Source organism: Coenobita brevimanus, chromosome 37 (genome assembly GCF_032717465.1).
Source record: "Coenobita brevimanus isolate Jiangsu-jjx chromosome 37, ASM3271746v2, whole genome shotgun sequence".
In the NCBI taxonomy this organism is placed as follows: Eukaryota; Metazoa; Arthropoda; class Malacostraca; order Decapoda; family Coenobitidae; genus Coenobita; species Coenobita brevimanus.
In genome coordinates, this window is record NC_136990.1 from 7,022,051 (window position 1) to 7,038,037 (window position 15,987).

At 41.1% G+C, this 15,987-nt stretch overlaps 1 protein-coding gene across 1 annotated transcript in view; it reads left to right on the plus strand.

The window, feature by feature from the left end:
* Positions 1-15,987, plus strand: part of LOC145396404 (uncharacterized) — a 231,929-nt gene that overhangs the window by 129,270 nt on the left and 86,672 nt on the right. The window contains exon 2 of the mRNA XM_080269794.1: positions 15,432-15,539. Coding sequence (XP_080125920.1) covers positions 15,432-15,539 — 108 coding nt within the window. The remainder of the gene's footprint in view (positions 1-15,431; positions 15,540-15,987) is intronic.

Consider the following 15,987-nt stretch of genomic DNA (forward strand, 5'->3'; position numbering starts at 1 on the left):
TGACAATGTGGAGGACAAACTTTACATAGCATTAGAGGAAGAAACAGTTAGAAATGATGATTAGGTAATGTGGGAAAAAAAGGTCTGGTATTAGTGAAACAATGCATATAATGCCTATATTACTGCATGAAAACCAATATACTCTTGTACTACATATAATTCCGTACCAAGTAAATAAATACATACTGTTTATGAGTGGTGTGAAATAGTTAGCCTCCCATAGAACTCGTTTTCTTTGGTGCCAGCCTGATAGAAAACACAGTAAGGTTAAGGAGGTACTCCTACCTGTAATGAGTATTTTAAACCTTAGGTGAGCGATTTCTCTATGAATTTTCAATGTTTCTCACCAAAAGCAAAGGTTTGAGCCAAAAAAATTTTTTTCCTAAAATGGTCGGGATTGGGGGGAGTCAGTGGTGGAAAAGTCGTCGGGATGGGGCAGGTTAAAGTAGTGATAGAAAAGAGATAAAGATGCAACAGTGCAGCAAAGAGACAGGTTGAAGGGAGTCAGTAAGAGGAGGAGAGTTAATGAGACGAAAAGCCTTTAACTCCACCCTATTGAGAAGAGCTGTATGTGGGGAGCCTCCCCACACATGAGAGTTGTACTCCACACAGGGGCGGATAAAACCCCTGTATAGAGTCAACAATTGTGCAAGGGCAAAGAAAGAGCGGAGTCGGCTTAGCACACCCAATCTCTTGGAAGCAGATTTTACAAGAGATGTAATATGATCTTTCCAAGATAAGTCCTGAGTAAATGAAACCCCAAGCATGTTCAAGGATGATGCAGGATTAAGCTAAATATTATTAAACAGTGGGTATACCTGTGGAAGATTTTGTCGGGTTGATAGGTGTAAGAACTGAGTCTTAGATGCATGAAAAACAACCATATTATTTTTACCCCAGTCAGAGATACGAGCCAAGTCAGACATTAGGTGTGCCATAGCCTCATCCCTTGTTTGTTGAAGTAACTGTTGAGATGGGCGTTGCAGGAACTGAATGAAAAGGTGAAGGGTGGAGTCATCAGCGTATGAGTGGATAGGGTTAGATGTACAGCTTAGAAGATCATTGATGAATAAAAGGAAGAGAGTTGGTGATAGGACAGAGCCCTGAGGAACACCACTGTTGATAGATGTAGAAGAACGATGGCCGTCTACAACAGTGGCTATAGAACGACCAGAAAGGAAGCTAGCGATGAAGTCACAGATAGAAGGATAGAAACCGTAGGAGGGCAGTTTGGAAATTAAAGATTTATGCCAGACTCGATCGAAAGCCTTTGAGATGTCAAGTGCAATGGCAAAGCTTTCGCCAAAGTCCCGAAAGGAGGATGACCAGGAGTCTGAAAGGTGGGTGAGAAGATCGCCAGTGGAACGTCCCTGACGGAACCTGTACTGACGATCGGAAAGAAGGTTGTGATAGGAAAGATGCCTTAAAATTTTTCTATTGAGAATTGACTCGAAAACTTTTGAAATACAGGAGGTTAAAGCAATTGGACTATAGTTGGAGAGTTGGGAGTGGTCACCCTTCTTTGGGACTGGCTGAATGAGAGCAAACTTCCAGCAAGAAGGAAAGGTACAAGTTGACAGACAAAGGCGAAAGAGTTTGCCTAGGCAGGGTGTAAGCACAGAAGCACAGTTCTTGAGAACAACAGGAGGGACCCCATCAGGCCCATATGCCTTGTTAGTACTGAGGCCAGTGATGGCAGAAAATACATCAGCTGAAGAAATTTTAATGTTAGCCAAGAGGAAGTCAGAGGGGGGAAGTGATGGAGGAACAGCACCGGAATCGTCTAAGGTGGAAGTGGAGGAGAAAGATTGTGCGAAGAGATCTGCTTTATCAGTAGAAGAAATAGCTACAGAACCATCAGAGTAGAAAAGAGGAGGGAAGGATGATGAGGTAATGTTGTTAGAAAGGTTTTTGGCAAGGTGCCAGAAAGAGCGGGAAGAATTCGAGTTGGAGAGTTGAGAGCATTTAGTATGGATGAAATTATTTTTAGCAGAGCGAAGAACAGACTTAGCACGATTCCGGACAGAAACGTAAAGATGATGTGATTCAGAGGTGGGTTGGCTCCGGTACCTTTTGTAGGCCCTCTCCTTGTTGATGACAGCATTAGAACAAGCGTGATTAAACCAAGGCTTTCTTGCGTTGGTCAAAGGATATGAGAAAGGAATGTATGCTTCCATGCCCGAGAGAATACCCTCCGTAATGTGCAAGGCACACTCAGATGGCTCACGGCCATGGAAGGAATAATCATTTCAGGGAAAATCAAAGAAGTACTGGCTGAGGGCCTCCCAGTCCGCGGCTCCAAAATGCCACAGACAACGTTTCCTTGGAGGGTCCACAGGCCATACCGGAGTGATAGGACGGGTTAAGGTGATAAGGTTGTGATCGGAGGAGCCCAATGGAGAGAAAAGATTAACAGAGTAAGCAGAAGGATTAGTTGTGAGGAAGAGGTCAAGTATGTTGGAGCTCTCTCCAAGGCAGTCAGGGATACGGGTAGGGTGCTGTACCAGCTGCTCTAGGTCATTAAGGATAGGAAAGATGTAGCCTTGTTCACCAAATGGATCAGTGAAAGGAGAGGAGAGCCAAAGGTGGTGGTGAACATTGAAATCTCCTAGAATGGAGATTTCTGAGAAAGGAGAAATGGATAGAATGTGTTCCATCGTAGAAGTATGATAGTCGAAGAATTTTTGATAGTAGAATTAGGGGATAAGTAAACAGCACAGATATATTTAGTCAGAGAATGACAGGAAAGCCGAAGCCAGAGTGTAGAGAATTCAGAAGAATCGAGTTCTGGAACACGAGAGCAAGATAAGTCGTTGCGTATATATATATACACAACAGCCACCTTTGGCTTTGAAATGAGTATAGAGAAAGTAGGAGGATACAGAAAAGGGTTTGCTGTCAGTTGCCTCAGACAGCTGAGTCTCAGTAGAAAAAGAAGGTGAGGTTTAGAGAAGGAGAGGTGGTGCTCAACAGAGCGAAAGTTAGAGGAAAGGCCGCGAATGTTGCAGAAATGAAGAAGAAGTGAGTCAGGCAGTGGTTCCAGGCACCTCGAGTCGTCATCGGGAGAGGGGCGGATGGTGGGGGCATTTATGGTCCCCCCCCTAGGGACTCCGAGGCTTGATGAAGAGACGCCATAATTTTTACATTTTGGAAAGGGAAGTGTAGTGTGTATTGTGCATGTAGTTTGGTGTAGATAGTTAGAGAAATTTGTACTGGAGAGCATGCTGGCCTACTCTCTGTGTAACTAAGTAAGGTAAGAACAAATCCTCCCTCTATTTGAATTTTCACTCTCTTTTCCTGTCCTCCTTCGATATCTTTCACATCCTCCTTGATCTCATTTTTTCTTTTATTTCTCTTCCTCCCTTTTGTACTGTACATCCTTCACACTCCCTTTTTCTCACATCTTCCATCACTACATAGTGTTCCTGTCTCATGTTTCTCGCATCCTCTTTCCCTCCTTCAACTCCATTTTCTTCCCACTCTCCCTCTTCTCTCACTCCTTCTGCTTCTCACGGCCTCTTACTGTATATTTCCTCCCTTCCCCTTCATTTCACCCTGTTTTACCTTCCCTTCCTCCCTAGTCTCTCTTTCTTCCTCTTTTTTTTTTTTTTCTCCCTGCCCCATTTTCTTTTTCTTCTCTCCCACTGCTTCTTATTCTTTATCTCTCTCCTTCCCTCCCTCTTCTTCTCATGTTTTATTTCTTTTTCTCCCTCTCTCCCAGTTCTCTTCCCCTTCTCTCTCTTTCTCCCACTGTTTTCATCTCTCCCTTCATTTTCTTCCTCTTTTCCTCCCTCTCTTGTCTCCGTCCCTTTGCTTCTCACATCTTCCCCCTCCCTCCCTCCCTCCCTCCCTCCTGTTTCTTCTCATACTCTTTTATTTTCCTTCCCTTCCTCCTTGTTCTCTCTCTCTGTCTGTGTGTCTCCCTTTGTTTTCTTCTCTTCCCCTCACTTTCTCCCTCTCTCCCTCCCCCATTTTCCATTTCTTCCTTTTCTTTGTCTTTTTTCACTCCCTTTGCTTCTCACACTTTATCTTCCCTCGCTCCCTCTTCTCATATTCTCTTTCATTCCCTTCCTCCCTAGCCCCTGTATCCCCATTTGTTTTCTTTTCTACCTGACATTTTCCTCTCCTCCTCCCCCATGTTCCATTGCTTCCCACCCTCTCTCTTCTTTCACTCTTCCTGTCCTCACATCTTCTCTTCCCTCCCTCTCTCTTCTTGGCCAGGCGAGTTTGACCATTCGGTACGGAGGTAACACGGTAATTTTTGCTCATCTGGTGGGTTAGGATCTATCAGCAGCGCATGATTCGAGGCGGGCCGGGCAACTTTGACCGTTCAGTGAGGAGGCATACGGCCATATTTGTTCAGATGGTGGGGGGAGTTGGGGATGGGAGGAGAAACGAGGGGATGGAGGGAGTCGGACGTGTGTGTTTCAAACCTAGGGAGCGACTGTTTGGACTGGCAGTGTCTGCACTAGCAAAGCGTTGGCCGTTTGGTTTGTGGAAATATTCCCCAATATCTTTTGTTCTGTATAGTGAGTTGTCAATTAGTGATGCGCCGGATATAAGGGTATGCCTGTACTGAGTTGCGAGTTAGATATTAAACTTTGTGAATGGGTGTTTAAGTGCGAAGGATCTGTGAAGTGTTGAGTCATATGCATATGAGTGAATGGAATTATAGGTGATAGATAAGAAAACATTAATATGAATTAGGAATAGAGTTAGAGCCAGGACTGAACCGTGTTGCACACCAGCATTAATCGGGTGGTAAGTGGAAGATAAATCATCTACTTTATCTTTCTGTCGCTGAGATACGTGGAAATCAGTGGGACAAAAGATGATAGACCATAGCAAGGGAGTTAGGATAGCAGGAAATAGTGTCATACTCTGCCAGATGCATTAGAAATATCAAGGGCTACATATGTGGTAGGTGGGGATGCCCATCATCCACCCACTTGGCGTTGCAGAACTTTGTTTTAGGGTGACTCTGCAGTGAGTGGCTGGGTGGTAAAATTATAATCAAGCAACACTTGTTCCCTATTTGACAGGTGAATTGGCGGATGGATAGTGTCACTTTCTGGAGAACAACTAATTAAAAATACAAACAAAAAGCCTTGGACCATGACTGACAACAGGTGACGACTAAGGACCGAGCAAAGAATATGGTACAGATTACGACATGGAATGTAAGGGGCGTGAATGATGAGGTGAAAGAGAGATTGCCCAGGTGCTCGAGGGTGCAAAAGTGGACATATGTGGAATAACTGAGGTTAAATGGAGAGGCGAGAGTGTGAGAGAGTGGGAGTATGAATGGGGTATATGTGTGGGGGTCAGTGAGAATGAGAGGACATGAGAAGGAGAATATATTGTTGCGTGCAAGAGATGGAAGGAGAATATAAGAGAGTATGGGTCAGTCGGCTCAAGGATTGTGTGGGTAAGATTGAAAGTAGGACTACAAATGTGGGTGATTGTATGTGTGCATGCACCAATGCAAGAGCGTGCAAGTAGAGTGAAAAGAGTTTCGGGCAAATGTAGAAGCGTTTATGGGAAATTAGAAAGGAATGAGTGAGTGTTTTTGATTGGAGATATGAATGGAAAAGTAGGGAATGTGAAAGTGGATGGAGTAGTTGGTGAATGGAGTATGTCTACAGAAGTGGATAAGAATGGTAGTACTCTACTGGACATTTGTATGATGAGGGGGTTCGTGATAGCCAATACCCTCTTTAGGCACAAAATGATCCACAGGCATATGTGGCAAGTGATGAGAAGGGTGGGTGGTGAACTGAATTAACGGAAGGCAATGACTGATTATGTGTGTGTGCATGACAGAATGTGTGTAATGCGGTGCAAGAGCATACAGGAGGTTGGGGGAGTGGAATTTCTGACCCCCATTTGGTGGTGGTGAGTGTCAAGTTCAAATGCAATGGAAGAATAGATGAAGGGATGGACAGGAGGAAGCAGTTCATACAAGGAGAGTACAATGGTTGCACGAGGATGGAAAAGAGGCAGAATATAAGAGAGAAGTGGAGGAGCACTTGGGTAAATATGATTTGGAGCAGCTGGGGAAGGTAGAACGTGTGTACAAGATATTCGCAGAATATTTGTGCAGCATGTTAGGTGGTGTGTGGAGTGAAGACGAAAGGGGGTGCAAGGAAAAGCATAGTGGAATGAAGAGGTGAGACAAGTTGTGGCACAAAAGTAGGAAGCATATATATGAGTGGATTGGAAGCAGGGGCGTCGAGGAAGTTGAGAGATGGAAGAGAGAGTTATATATATGCAGAGAGGAAGAGACACGTGAAAAGATTAGTAAGAGAGAGTAAGAAGAGAGTGGATGAGGAATTTGGAGAGAATTTCGGTATAAAGTGGAGGTTATGTGAGAAAAGGTTCTGGAAAAAGGTAGAGAGAGTGAGACAGGGTGATAAATAAGTTAGCCAGGGAATAAAAGATAAAACTGATAATGTAGAAGGGAGAAAAAGTGAGCAGATGGAGAGAATAGTGTAGAAGGGAGAAAAGGTGAACAGATGGAGAGAACACTTTAAGTAATTGTTGAACACAGAGAATGCAAGTAATGTGAGTATAAGTGGCTAGGGAATGGCTGTAAGAAGGAGGGAGGTGAGAAGACAGGAAGAAATCAGTAGGATGAAAGTAGTGGAAGCAATAAGGAGGTCAAAATGGAGAAAGCCACGGGAATAGATGGAGTGTATGGTGAAATTCTGATACATGGAGGGAAGATAGTAGTAGAATGGGTATGGAAGATATTCAGATTTCCCTGGAAGGAAGGTAGTGTCCCAGAAGACGATGTCAGGTATGATTATTTGCCTGTATAAAAGAAAAGGGGAAAAATGTGTGTGATAATCATAGGAGCATTTGTCCTCTTAGTATAGTAGGAAAAGTATATGGTAGGATACCTGTTGACAGAGTTAGGGAAATAACAGAGGAATTAATTGCAGAAGGACAAGGAGGTTTTAGGAAGGGACGAGGTTATGTAGATTAGGTATTCATTCTTAGGTCTTTAGTGGAAAAATTTCTAGAGAAGGGAGAGAAGTTGTATGTGGCCTTCTTGGATTTCGAGAAAGCATATGAAAGGATGGATAGACAAGGAATGTGGAAAATATTAAGAATACATGGAGTAAATGGGAAGTTGTCGAATACCATGAATAGTATGTATGAGGGTGCTAAGGCTGCAGTGTGTGTGGATAGTGAACTGAGTGAATTATTCTGTTTGAATGGTGGACTGAAACAGGAATGTGATATGCCTCCATGGTTGTTCAGTCTGTATATGGATGGGGATATAAGAGAGATACAAGGTAAGGCAGTGAATGTTGGAGTGGCCCTAATGAGAGAGAGCGGCATTTGATAACTCTCTGTACTGTTGTTTACAGTTGATACTATATTGTTATATGAAGACAACTGGGAACTGGAAGGCTTGCTAAATGAGTTAGGAGGATGAGTAAGAAACGGAATCTAAAGGTGAATGAAGGGAAGAGTAAAGTTATGGTCTTTGAGAGAAATGAAGTCACCGGTTTACAATGATGTTGTATGATGAGGAAGTGAAAAATGTGAGTGCATTTAAGTACTTGGGTAGTGTGATGAGTAAGGATGGAAGTTTTGAAGGTGAAGTGCTTGAAAGGGTACAACATGGAAGAAAAGTTGGTGGTTCCTTGAAAGCAGTGATAAGGAATAGGGAAGTGAGCATGGAAGTAATAAAGTCGTGGCATGACATTATTCTAATACCAATTCCAATGTATTGAAGTGAAGCTAGGACCTTGTTGGAAGGACAAAAGTCAAGAGTGAGAGCAGTGGAAATGAGTTATTTGTGAGGAGCATGAGGAGTTACATGGAGAGACAGACTGACAATTGAGGAAATGTAGGAGAGTTGTGGTGTTGATGTGGATATGATAGAAAACGACAGAAGAAATACACTGAGGTGGTTAGGCCATGTGGATAGGATGTAGAGCAAGAGACTAATCAGGAGAGCATATGTGAGAGAGGTGGAGGGGGGGAGAGGGAGAGGGAGACCAAGGACGAGATGGAGGGATGGAGTGGAGAGGTATATCAGACAGGGAGGTATGAGCTGGGAGCAAAGCAGTGAAAGTTCGGGAGACAGGGCGACATGGAGGTGATTTATTTCTGGCCACCCCTTCCGGAATTAAGGCGTCTTTCAATTGATAGATACTGCATGGGTTTCTCCATGTTGGTCAGTTGACCAACATGTTATGAGTCAAGAGATTGAGTATATTAACAGTGGATCTTTCGTGCAGAAACCATCCGTCTGTCACTACTTAAGTTGCTGGATTGGAGATGTTTAACGTTGTGCTTATTAACTGCAATCCCAAATACTTTACAACAGAAGATGTGATAGCGATTGGGCTTCAGTCACAGGGGTCAGAGGAACTTCCTTTCTTCGGAATTTGGTTGATGACTTTCCAAGAACTAGAGAATGAAAAAGTACATATGAGAATAACCTAACTAGAACAGGAGCAAGTTCTGGAGAATACTTCTTCAAAACGATGGGATGAATTGCATCTGGGCCTGGAGTTTGGTTGGCTGGTAAATTTAGTATAAATTTTACCTATTTAGACTGTATCTTACGTGAAGTAATTTCGGAAGCGTCAAGTTCTAGTACAGGGACGTTCTGACAGACTTCCTCTAAGATATAACTTCTGGGAAACGTACTGGCAAGGATTTTCACTTTTCCACTAGGGTAGTTTATAGTGTTTCCTGCTGAAGGTTTTAGTGGGGGAATGAGTGATGATTTGTTAAAGTTATTATTGAAAGTAGTGAGTGTTGACTAAAATATTCTATTGTCATTAGGATTTTTTAATCGTTTGGATGGTTGGTTGTGAAAAAAGTTTAATTTTGTGAAGTTTATTGCTTCCTTTGCATGGTTTCTAGCAAATTTAAATTGATGGAGGGATTCAGATGTTGTTTGATTTAGGTAAATGTTTGATGCTAAGAACTTTTGGGTTGTTGCTCTGGCACAATTGCAGTCAAACGATTTTGGGGAGTGTGACCTTCTAGTATATTTCTGACAGGATATGAACAGTTCCATACGTTAATTCATTAATGTGGGACTGGGTAGATATAATGTCAGTGGATAAGAATGGCATATCATGGAATACCAGCAAGATAATTTCTGAATCTCTCCCCTTTTGCCCTATCAAAGTGCCATCTGATCACCCTGACTAATTCAGAATGGGGAGGTTTGAGGCAAATGACTAATGAGGCTTTGAGATTGTGATCGGAGGATCAAAATGGTGACAGTACTTCTATCCTGTATTGATATAGGCTATTTGTCGAGACAGGCACTATGGTCAGGATTATATGTGTTCTGATTGGTTGACCAATTGCGTGAGATTAAACGATTCTGCAAACAGCTCGCATTTTAGACCAGTATCGTTAGTTCTGGCACAGTGCAATAACCATTCTATATAATGGACTTCAAAGTCACCTGAAATGGTAATTTCAGTGCTAAAAGGTTAAGGCTGTTCACCTGTGTGGATATGGAGTCAGTTATGCTGGTTTCTGGAGATGTATTGGGAGGTGTGACAAACTATACAGATAAATTTGGTAATACTTAGGTAATTTAGTTTGTATGACAAATAATCACAGTTGGGTGAAGTTCAAAATACTGTCAACTGCATTTTCAGCTTTGATATAACAACAGGTGCAACCCCTGTTATGGAAGTTTGTGAGGGGATCAGCGCTCTCACTTTTAGGGATTTTGTCCCCAGATTGGAACTTTTCAGTACATTTAGTGACAAATTTAGGGATTTTGTATTTTTAGGGATTTTTTGGTGATTTTTGGTCATATTTAGTGATTATTTGGGGATTTTTGCTTATTATGTGTTATAATTGACATAGAATGCCCTCAGTAATGGGTGAAAAGGGTAAATAGCTTGTAAATATTGCCAAAATAGTATTTTCTTTGTGGTCAGCTGTTTGTGAACATTACTCTATTTTGGAAGTTTTAATTGGTCAGACGTATTACAGTTTCAACCAATCACGAGCTAGCATTTCAAGTTTGTTTATAGGCCGCCATGTTGCAAGCTTTTTCACACACTGAGTAAGTACTGAAAAATTATTTGAGTTTTTAGCCCTAACATTAAATGTTACTTCTTAGCAGACCCCCATACATATGAATAAGGGTTGTATATGAAGTTTATGACAACAGAATGTCATGACATAACGTGGAAAACGTATAATACGGTGAGTGATGTAACTTTTTGTTGGCGAATGCTAAGAGCCCTCATCGCTTTCATGTAGCCTATTTTGATGATTTTGGGCCATATTCAGAAATCACTAGGGATACATTGAGTACACTGAGTTATTGAAAGCGTACATATATAATATCTGAGTGGTGATCAACTTGATCAAGGTAAAGACGGAAGGAGAAAGACATACAGAGGACGATCAAGGCAGAGAGGGCCTGGCAAAATCAGTGATACTGTCAGGCTTGCTGCTTGCAGTTGTATAATATTGTATAAATGAAGCATGTCCTTAGTCCTGTTTGGAAGACCATCCATGATTGTTGAAACATATTAGAAATGTAAAATCCAATGCAACAGACAGTGAAGCTCATGAGATAATTGCAAATACACTTAATCAATAATTAGTTTCTTGAAGAACAGAGTAAACGTAATTTATTTTGATATATGGAATAGTTTACTTATGCTGAAAACACATTTGTTTCTTTCTTCATATCTATACCTGACACCTATTCTTGAGAAGTCCTTGTGAAGAAGGATGGCTACAACAAAGCAACTCAGCAGTTACAAAGTTCACATCCTCCTAAGGCTCTTTAGCATTTACACCCACTCTATTAACCTAGCACATTTTATTTCGTATGGAATATATCATGTTACTCAGGTATCTAGGCCTAGATTTATCCAGCCTCCTCCCTCAAAATAAGAAAATGTGGAATAATGGAAAACCATTACCGGTATTTATGTTCTAAGTACTGTATATTGATGATGTGTAAATGAAAGATATTTTCTTTAACACCTTTGCTATAGGCCTATACATTATTTATATGGATTACATGTATTTTTATACATATACAGAATATCATACTATATACAATATATTGCTGAAAATTAGTGCCAGGAGCATATTACATGTTACAGTATTATTTTTGTTAAACTGATGCTTTAATTTGGATTAAATCAACCAGTTCCTGGGTTGTACCTAATTTATCTGAGAAACTGTGATTCTTTTAGTCATATGGAGTGAAAGCAAACCAGCCTTTTTCAACTTGTTCTCCATAACTGATCCCCTTCCTTCAATCATTCCTCTCTCTCTCTCTCTCTCTTTCTTTATATCTTTATTCCCTCTCCCTTATCTTTCTCTCCTATTCAGTTAGCCATAATTTCCTCTCATTTACATTCCTGCCTTGTGTGAAGCAATTGGTCTTCTCCAGCTTCCTTATTTCTTCTGTTCTTACACTATGATGATAATAGTCTGTATACTTACTTCTCGCCTTCATTCCCCCCTTTCTTCTCTTCATTAATTTATATCTATGCAGCCTGTTTATTAGTGTTTTCTTCCTTCATATCTCCTTCAGCTATTTATATCTATGTCTTTCTTTTTACTCTGTTCCCTTACTCTTTTTCTTCTCTTACTCCTATCTTCCTACTTTTTTTTTTATCCATCTTTCTTCATCACCTCTCCATTCATTCTTTACTTCTGCTGCCTTTATTTTAACTCTCATGCTTTTCATTTTTATCTTTCAGCCATCTAGTCAGAAATAGGATTTAATTTCATTTTAGTAGGCCTATTCTGCAAGTTCCTAGACCCAGAGGTTTCACTTTGGTAAAACAATACTGAGTGAGGGCTTTTTGAATTTATTTTTATCAATTTGCAGACCGTCTCCTGTAACCAAAGCAGAGCTATAATTTATACTCTTCATTGGTTCATTGATTAAATTTACGTAACTGATGCTTGATACTGAAAAAAATATACCTCGTGTATTAAAAAAATTGTTTTATTATTTCATAAAATAGTAGTAGGGAGAGGGAGGGGTAGACCGAGGATGAGGTGGAGGGATGGAGTTGAGAGGTATATGAGGGAGGGGGGGGTGAGTTGGGGGGAGGGGAGTCAAATGGTGGGTGACAGAGTGACTTGGAGGCGATTTGTCTGCGGCCACCCTTTGCGGGATTAGGGCGTCGGGCTATAGATAGATAGATAGATAGATAGTATTTTTCTGTGTGTAAGTACATTTATATTGGTATTTTATATTTGGGGATTTTTTGTCCAATCTGGGGATTTTGTGCACCAAACCTAGGGATTTTCATATCAACTGTTGTGAGAGCCCTGGAGGGGATGGTTACCAGAAAAACTAAATGGGGATATGTCAGTAGAGGGAGAGAATTGGGTTTCTGTAAAGAACAGAGCTGGAGAGGATATAGACTGGAGGAAAATGTGAAGAGAAATCAGACTGGTACTAAGACCACGGTTATTAGTATAATATAAGGCCGACACTGCACTTATCCACTGTTTGTATTAAGCACTGTTGGCACAGTTGCTCGATTACAACCAGGAGGACCCTGTGCTGCCAGCCCTACCCTGCCAGTGGTGGCAGTCCAAGATACTCCGAATTTGCTAATAATACTGCAGCGGTCATTCTTAACCCTTTAACCGCGGGTGTCATTCCAGAATGACATTGCAAAAACTGGACCAAACCGCGGGTGTCATTCTGGAATGTTTGTGCATATTTTGAATACTGCGCGTTTTTTCCGCGCTCCAATTGTTTCAAGGGAGAGTAGCTATTAAGTTCTTTCACTCCAGCTGACCCCCCACCTCCCTCCTCCCACCCCCCGGGCCCCCACCTCCCACCCCCCGGGCCCGCCACCCCACCCCTAACCAAACACGCATCAGTATCTGTCCAGCTTTGTGAATGACAACAGCGCTGATGTGGCAGTGAAGTGCAGGCAATTACAGTGCCTTTTACCTGCCTCAGTGAACACAGAGTGGGTGTTTATCGTATGTGCAGTGTTCATATATGTTTATAGTATTATTATCAGAATGAGGTTGGCATTTGGTAATGGTGTGTGAGCGAAAAATAGTGATTTTAGATCGCTCACTTCTAATGGCACTGCCCATCCAGTGATAGTCAACGAAATCATGAAACCTACATCATTGCAAAGCCGAAGGTTAGTACTTTCTAATGGTGCCTTATTTTTCACTCTAGATTTATTCTGTGCAGAGTTATAAAGGTTTAAAGTTTGTTTACATTTTGGCTGGAACCCCTGTGGGGGGGGGGGCCAGTCAGGTCAAAACAATGCCCGCGGTTAAAGGGTTAAGGGGGATTGGAAATAGGTATGATGTCTACTGTGAATGTTGTGTGGTGTTCACAATTGGAAGTGGAGGTATTATGAATGTATGCTGGCCTACTCTCTGTGTTAATGAAAACACAAAAATGTTAAGCAAAGGGAGATGGTTAAGAACAGGTCCTGAGGACTGGTGAAATGGGAGCCACAACTCTCCCTTTCACCAATTTGCCATCCAACATGGGAGTGTCACTCTGTTCGACCGGTGCTACAGGTTTCCCCCTATAAAACTTCGTCTGGCTTAAAATATAATGTAGATATTTCACAGCTGAAGGGTTAATTTCTGTTATCAGTACCACCCATGAACTTCTCAAATTGTTTCGCCCATGCCCGTTACACCCAGCACTACCATTGGAGCCCCCACAAACTGGAAAAAGATGCCACCTCTCGTCAGATAACTTAATGTAAAATACAAAAGTGTGGTAAACTTGAATTACCCTCTCTTATACAATTTTTGTGTTACTTTTCTGATAAAAGGATGTTTATTGATTTATCTACATATAATAGTGGATAAAAATGTTTTATTTATCAAAATATAACAGCAATGGAAGGTTGTTATTTGTGTCTATCTCAGTCTAGGGACAGTCTACACGCAATTATTAATTTGTTGCCTAAGTATTGATCACTGTCATGTTCATAGGTGATGGATGTACATCTGTAAGGAAAAATGGTAAATAGGTATGACAAAATTGTATCTTACATAACAAATGAAGGAAATATGGTACTTAATCGAAGATTGTATGAACCCATTGAGCTCATATGGAGGGGCTTTCTCATGGACAGCGCTGCGTAGTTTGTGTGTCCGCCGCCAGGGGCCTGGGGCAGCGCTGATGATGTTTATACACCACACCTGACACCCACGCCTTTTGAAATCAACTGATAAATCCGGAAAATATACTGTAGTGCCATGGTCCACTGTGCAGCTAAAATATAAATGGAATAATGGGCTGGCAGAACTGAGACATTTCTTCAAAGCAAGAAGAATACCATGCGTTTAAAAATTTGGGTTGCTGATCTCGGCCTCATGCAGTTTCAGCCGCACAGTTCTTAATATTATTAACCCGTGGACCACACAATTACCCTTTTTTATCCCACCCCGTGGTGCGCAAAAAAGGAAGGAAAAAAAAATTTCATTTTCGTTTTTGTTTATTATAAACTTGAAGATAAACATCCAGGGCATCATGTAGTTAAAAAAAAAAAATAATAAGCTCTCTTCGTCTTTGCGTAGGGCCATGCGTAAGTTTACGTATGGGAATAGTGAAAAATGAAAAAAAAAATGTTTATTATGAACTTGAAGATAAACATCCAGGGAATCATCAGGTGAAAAGAAAAAAATCTCTCTCTCTCTTCGTCTTTGCGTAGTGCCATGTGTAAGTTTGCGTACGGGTCGAGTTGTTTACGATGATGCACGGCCAGCACAGCCTGAGCTGTGGCTTGCAATGCAACGCTACCTAGCCTGAGCTGTGGCACGCAACCCACAGGTTAAATGTATAATGGATAAAATCATGTCTGGAATTGCCAAATGAAAAATTACAATCGTTGGTAACTGTATGATAACCATACTTCCTTGTCTTTACTTGCAGGTTTGCTTCTTTAAGGTGGTTTGAGGAAAGTGTCTGTTATGCTTTTATAACTCCCGTTGAAGAATACAAGAATAAATGGTAAAAAAAATGGTGTCATTTGGTATTTGCTATGAAACACTATTTTGCACTGAATGTTCGTGATTATAGTATACATCCTCTCTATGTATCTGACTTGTATCTACACTACAGCACTATAAACTGTTATTCTATCCTATGATTGTCTTCTTTATAATGCATTTCTATAGGCAATGTCTATCTGATGTGGCAGAATAATCTGAACTTATTATTATTATATCTTTTCAGTATATAATGAATTTGTTACCACAATATAGTATGCTGTACTATAATATATTTTGTATGAAAATATTTTATATAACCATATATTTTATCAACCATTTTCAGTTTATAGTAAGTGTCATCTGTTGAAAGATCTGTGATTATGCATTAAAATATATTCAGTAAAACAGAAAATCAGACATGCTGGTGATCTAGAGATTTATGCAGTTTTTTTTTTTTTCTCATCCAGGTCCAGAAATCACTAAACTGTTGGCCGCAGTACAGGACAGATTGGCGTCTATTCATGGGATTGTGGTGAATGGTAGTCCTCTGCCAGCATTAGAACACATCGTGGAAGGTATGTTAAATAGTGAGTACATTCATAAGCCATATTATCTCCGCATCCGTTAACCCATCCACTATGATCATGTATTTTTAATTGTACGGGATGGCCCACGCACTTCACTCCACCAGGCTGTATCTACTGTACAGTAGTGTGTTGTGGGAACAGCTCAGTCAGTGTTACCAGTATCTACCCTGCATCATTTTTTTCCATTCTTCAACTGCTGCAACCGCATCCACACTGACTGAGCCATCCCCGCAACACATAAGATACAGCTGTCCTGGCAGTACAGCCATATATGATACAGCCACGTCAGTTTCTAGTGGAATGCTATTTGTGAGCCGTCCTACTATATATAGCTCTGGAGGAACTTTTCAAGTTGGATGAGTTAGCTGTGACCATTATTGACCCCTTCATTCCTAGTTGTCTTTTTTTTAATACAGAAAATGTGCAGTGAAGGGAA